Source organism: Octopus bimaculoides, chromosome 4 (assembly GCF_001194135.2).
Source record: "Octopus bimaculoides isolate UCB-OBI-ISO-001 chromosome 4, ASM119413v2, whole genome shotgun sequence".
Classification (NCBI taxonomy): Eukaryota; Metazoa; Mollusca; class Cephalopoda; order Octopoda; family Octopodidae; genus Octopus; species Octopus bimaculoides.
Window position 1 is genome coordinate 128,431,015 of NC_068984.1, and position 5,907 is coordinate 128,436,921.

General features: G+C 30.5%; 1 protein-coding gene across 2 annotated transcripts in view; it reads left to right on the forward strand.

Moving 5' to 3' along the window:
• The window catches only part of LOC106878595 (nicotinamide phosphoribosyltransferase), a 44,121-nt gene that overhangs the window by 14,083 nt on the left and 24,131 nt on the right, over positions 1-5,907 (forward strand). For both annotated transcript variants that reach the window (XR_008264006.1, XM_014927851.2), the window contains exon 2: positions 1,685-1,915. Coding sequence is in view for 1 of the 2 variants with exons in the window: in XM_014927851.2 (XP_014783337.1) it covers positions 1,685-1,915 (231 nt within the window). In the remaining variant the exon portion in view is untranslated. The remainder of the gene's footprint in view (positions 1-1,684; positions 1,916-5,907) is intronic.

The window sequence follows — 5,907 nt, forward strand, 5'->3', positions numbered from 1 at the left end:
AACCCTAACCCTAAAACCCTAAACCTTTACTAGGGAATAATGATATAATTAAACAGGGAATAACACACTTGACACCGAACAGCAGTAACTGTATTCAGGTGAATAGACGTCAGTGATTGGTTGAAATTACAGAAATACGACAACTTTAACATGAAATAACTTGCGATGTACAATTTTTTGTTAAGAAGGTTAAGAGAAGAAGTTGTTTTATATGACACATTCTACTAGTGTCCCAAGTTTGAAAGTGTTTCGTTAAGAAAACAAATGTTGCCCGTCAAACCCCAAAGATCCTTAATTTTTGCTATAAATCTATAAATAACGAGTTAACTTTAAAGTTTAGAAATTTTGGGCAATTTTAATCAGTCGAAAGCCACAGACATATAGCTGCCTGTTTCCATAGTAACAAGCCAAGCTGTTACGGAGCTGCTTACCCACGTAGTCATCTTTCGTTTATTAAATGCTTAAAACATAGGGGGTCGTGATATGTGTTAAAATTAATAGCTAAATAGGCCTTATATCACACACCAAGATATTTTTAGTTAGTTTTTGCATAATCGTATGAATTCTATGTGTAGAATACAAATTCACAAAAATTTTCTGAAAATTCCAAAAATTAAATAAATATATGGCATGCATAAAGCAGAATTCTGCCAATATTTAATTTGTTTATAGTTGACATGTGCAGTCAGGCATAAAATGATAGCTTCCAAATCCTGTTTTCTGACTGGGTAAAAATGATAAAACTTTAAACTTGTGTAACTTTTTTTCAAAAAATTTTCTGGGAAAAGTGAATTAGCCCCTGAGATTCAACATGGAAAATTACATCAATACACCAAATTTTAAAATTTCCACAAGCACAGCCAAACAGAAAAGATCCCAATGTCACATTAAGAAAACAGGAGAGTCAGAAGGGCTAATACTTTAGTGCAGTGTTTTACTCAATTCTTCATTGGTAGTACACAGTTTTAGGTAGACTGCATGTGATAACAAGATCAACCACATTAATTTTTATTTAAATTTTCTTACATTTTTATTATGTCGCATCATTTATTTTTGTATTTGTACACAATAAGAATTTAATGAAACAACATTCATGAAATAAAGAAAATAATAGAGCAGAATGGATTTTCTTTAATATTACTTCTATAATATCATGAAAGTAGTTCATAGTTACTGATGACAAAATAAGTAGAAAGAGTTAAAATTACTGTATATAAGCAACGTGTGTGTTTGTGTATGATTTGACATTATAGTCAAGGTTGCTAGATTTTTATTGAATACGATACTAGCATGCTAAGTAAGAAAAGTGAAAGCGGGAGAGAGATCAACTTTCCTGAGCAGAGAGACAGCTTTGTGTGGATTGCTGAATGGTTCTAGTTAATTTACCTAGAACAATGTAAGTTATGTCATTCATTGGAGTTGTTTGTATATCATATTTGGATAATCTTATGTCTTTATTTACTCATAAAATGTTTGGTAGAAAACTATAACCAATATTATATACTACTATACAATACTGGATAAAATACTGATAACAAAAATACCTCATTCCAGATAACAATTCAAGCAATATAAAATTAATATTAGAGAAACAGAATTACAGAATCATATGCAGTTATTGTGTATATTTTCACTAAGTTGTCATATAGCTTTTGACTAATCTTAATGTTTCTTGCTATTCCAGGTCACTCATCATAAACAATATCCTGAAAATACTACCTTTGTATATTCCTACTTTGAAAGCAGAGGTGGAAAATTTCCAAAGACAGTTTTCTTTGGTTTGCAGTATTTAATAAAGCGATGGCTTGTGGGTCCTGTTGTGACTAAAGAAAAAATTCAAGAAGCTAAAGAAATTTATAATTTACATTTCGGGCAAGATTTATTCAATGAAGAAGGTTGGAACTATATCTTAGAGGTTTGTTATTAAAGTTTGCATATTTTCAGTAGTTACAAATTTCTTGACATTATATATATATCAAAAAGTGTTAAATTTGTAGTATTACTCAATCTAAACAAAATATAATGATAATTTATAATGAAAATAGTGTTTTTCATTGCTTCTGTTATAAATGATTAGTCCAAATGATTGTACTTATGTAAGTAGAAGAGACGAACAATTTGCTTAATTTAAGATAAATTATATTTAATGTGTCACTGTGATTATGTGATGAGAATGAGATTTATCTGTTGATAGTTGATAATGATGAAATATGGTAAAAATTAAGAAAGATTTGGTGGACAAATAAATCTTTGTCATGTATGTCTGAAGGTTATATAAGTTGTTTAACTAATCTATCATAAGATTCTTCAGCATTAGAAGACAAAACTTATGCTGATGTCATTTTGTATCTATGTACAAAATGATAATTTTAGACCAACATAACTGATATGTGAAGATTAATATTTCTTGACTATTCACTTCTGATAGTGAGCTTTGTAGCTGTAATATATAAATTTCCCCCTTTTTATATTATAAAAAGCTCTCCATCTTCACTATTTTGTTATTTTACTTCTTTAGCACAATGCTTCAATTTATAACTACACTGCTCTTGTATAATTAATATTCATAGTTTTATCCTGGGTAGACACTGTCTACCTTATCTAGTTAGAGGAGATGTCCTTAAATAACTACCTACTTTTACCCTCACATAATGATAAAGTTGCCAACAACTACTAGGTATAGTAGCTGGGAAGGCATTTAGCAGTAAAACCCTTGCTAGAAGAAAATCTGGTGACTTTTCTTATTGTTGTGTATGCCATAAGGCAAGAAACCTCGACAGAAGTGAGATGATTTGTGACCAATCCAAGCCATGTGAATATGAAAAAAAGGACATAAAAATGATGGTTATTTATTATTATACAGGAGTATCTACTTCTATTAAAATATTACTCTATACAACTTCTGCTATATAAAATCCTTTAATAAGAGATAAGTAATTTGTAAACCCTTTAAATAGAATAACCCTACATTTGGTACAGTTCCTATTCAAAGGGTTTGCAGAGTGTATAACAATATTGAAAAGCCTAGCTAAACAGTGAAAGCACTTTTCCATACTATAAGGTGGTTACAAATTCTCAGACTATTCAAAGACACTTCTCATCAATAATTGCTTATTGATCTTATCTTAAGTGGCTAAATAAATGTTACTGCTGCAATATTCAGGTGTTTTGTGACAGAGATTTTCATACTTCTCACACTGATTTCCTCACTAAATGTTTAGTATTAAAATCAAATATTAATACATAAATGACTAACTGGAGATTCCACTATGTATTGTGAAAAAGTTGGAATATTTTCTTCGTGTAGCAGCTGCAATTAGTATTTTATTTCCAACTCCATAGCAACGTAAATCCTGATGAGAAAAGCTAATATTAATATTGATTAAATCTAAATGTAGAATTGCCATAACTTTTATTTGACTTAATTCTCTTTATTACAAACCAACTCCTTCCATAAACATAAACACAAAAGAGAAAGTAAATAGGAAGTTTGGATGTTCAAGCTTTTATAAAAGTAATTTGTGCTGTAAATAAAGGTGATTCCAACAGGAAATCAAATGGTCTCAGACTCAGTTCACCCACCAACATTTTATTACTTATTAATGTTTTTAATGAAAAGGTTTGGCTGACTATTATATAGAAATTTCACCTGCTAGTTATTAGTTGAACAAGATATACTAAAGCAAACATTTCTCTATTAATAGCTAAAAACAACAGTTTTCAGAGCAATATTCATGTATATTTATATAATAACACCCACCTACATTTAGATTACGATAGTTATGCATCGACCATGACATACTTATTCCAGTGTGTATTATGGAAAGTTTCTCAAAAGCTGTTCTTCACTCCATGCTTTACCAGTTACACATAATTTAACTGCAGCCAAAAGGATCTCCAGTTGTCATAGAAACCATGCTGGGGAGCCTAGAATTACCTGTGTTCTAAAACTGTATCATTCCAGTTAATATATTATCTTCATGTTGAAAATTATTTATGGGTCTTTCTGTGAAGACATTTGTGTTCTGTTTTATGTGACATACAATAGCATAATAACTAGTTATTCTCAATTAACTAAAATTACTGTCAGGTGATTGACTTTAATATTACCATATATTATTACATCCTAGTCAGTGTCATAGTATTGATAGCCACTTTAGGTTAAACTACATCATTAAGTACCTATTATTTGTAAAAACCCTTTGAAAAAGGTAATATTAATTTCTGTACATTCAGGCAATATATCCACCAAAAAAGTATTAGATGATTGATTTCATTCAAAATTAATATTTGCAAAAATGTGATATTTCAAAATAGATATAATAATTATTAGCCTAAATTGGTTGCTTAATTGGCTGGATTTTTATCCTCTTCAGTTGGTATTTAGTGTATTTCTAGGTACAGCTGTTCCTAAGGTTTAAATCTTTCTGAGGTTTAAATTTCTGTATTGTTGTTATCACTTCATACCTGTTTTTATAGTCATCAAGATATGAATGTTTGTGTTGAATACATGTTGGAATACATGAAAGAAGTTTAGGAAATTATTATTATATTTTTAGACTGTGTAAAAAGTAGGTAGATTTATGAACATGTCAGAAATATCCCAAGTAAAGAAAAATGTACTGTTATATATATTATAGGGAAGAAACTTTGAGTAACTGTCAATAAATACATGGAAATTGTTGTTAAGTATGAGATGATGTAGTTATAATAAATAATCTTTTATGATTATATATAGTGAAGAGATTGAATGATGACTATAGTAAGTGAAGCAGTAAACCTAAAGATAATGATGATGACCAAATAATCCATAATTATGAAGCAACGTGTTCCAAAATTTTTAAGGTGATAGAGAAAAGTAGCTTCATTGGCTTCAAATGTTTCCAGTAGATCAAAGCAGACTTCTACTCTTCTCTCCTTCAAATTACATATCAATTGCCAAGACATTTTCTGAAACCCAAAATATTCCATCATCTTCTGTAAAACATTGTGACCATAGTTCATGGCTTGTGACTCATCCATCTGCACAACTCAGTTCATCCTCTTACCGGTAGTTCAAGCTCGTCACAGTTGATGGTCTCTTACTGTGCAGTGTCTTCAATACTGGTTTCTCCTTCAAACTTCTTCATCCATCTTAAACTACATCATGCCAATTCAGAGTTCATCTATGTCTTCCACACTCATCTCTGAACATAAAAAAAAATCTTACTATCACTTATAAACAACACATACTTCTGTGCAGATAATATCATGCTTCACTGCTTTTTCCATAGACATCATTCATATATAGCTTAGGCACTTCATGCTATGTACACAATACCTCCATGCACATAAACCTCAAAAACATCCTCTAGTAGGTGCATGTCAGCTTGGTCTCACTTAATAGCATTAATGTGCACTCCTTATTAAAGCTTGTACCAGTTGGTACATAATTAAAGCTTGTACCAGTTGGAGTGATCCTTGAATGCTCCCTCTACCACTTAAATGCTGTCTAGGTAAGACCATCTCTGCTTTAGCTATGCTAGTAGTCAATACAACCCCTTAAATACATTTGCCACACTACTTCTTTCTTACTCATGAACAACACACAAAATATATGACCTACATTAACACACAGTCCACATGAACAGTACTTTACAGCTGCTGCAAGCGAAAACAATTCAAGTGATACATAATGGGAATTTTGGATTCTACATAATAATGGAAGTAGTTTGTTTATTTAGTGTTTTACATATTTCTATGTTGGCTTGAGCTGTAATGCTGAGCATATTTTGACGTTAGCATATGAGTTATTGGTATGTCTTTTTATAATTGGTCACCTTCTTTACTGTTTAACAGTCAACCACCTTAAATTTAAAACCACTGAATCAATTATTTTAAAATCAAAGTATATATATATATATATAT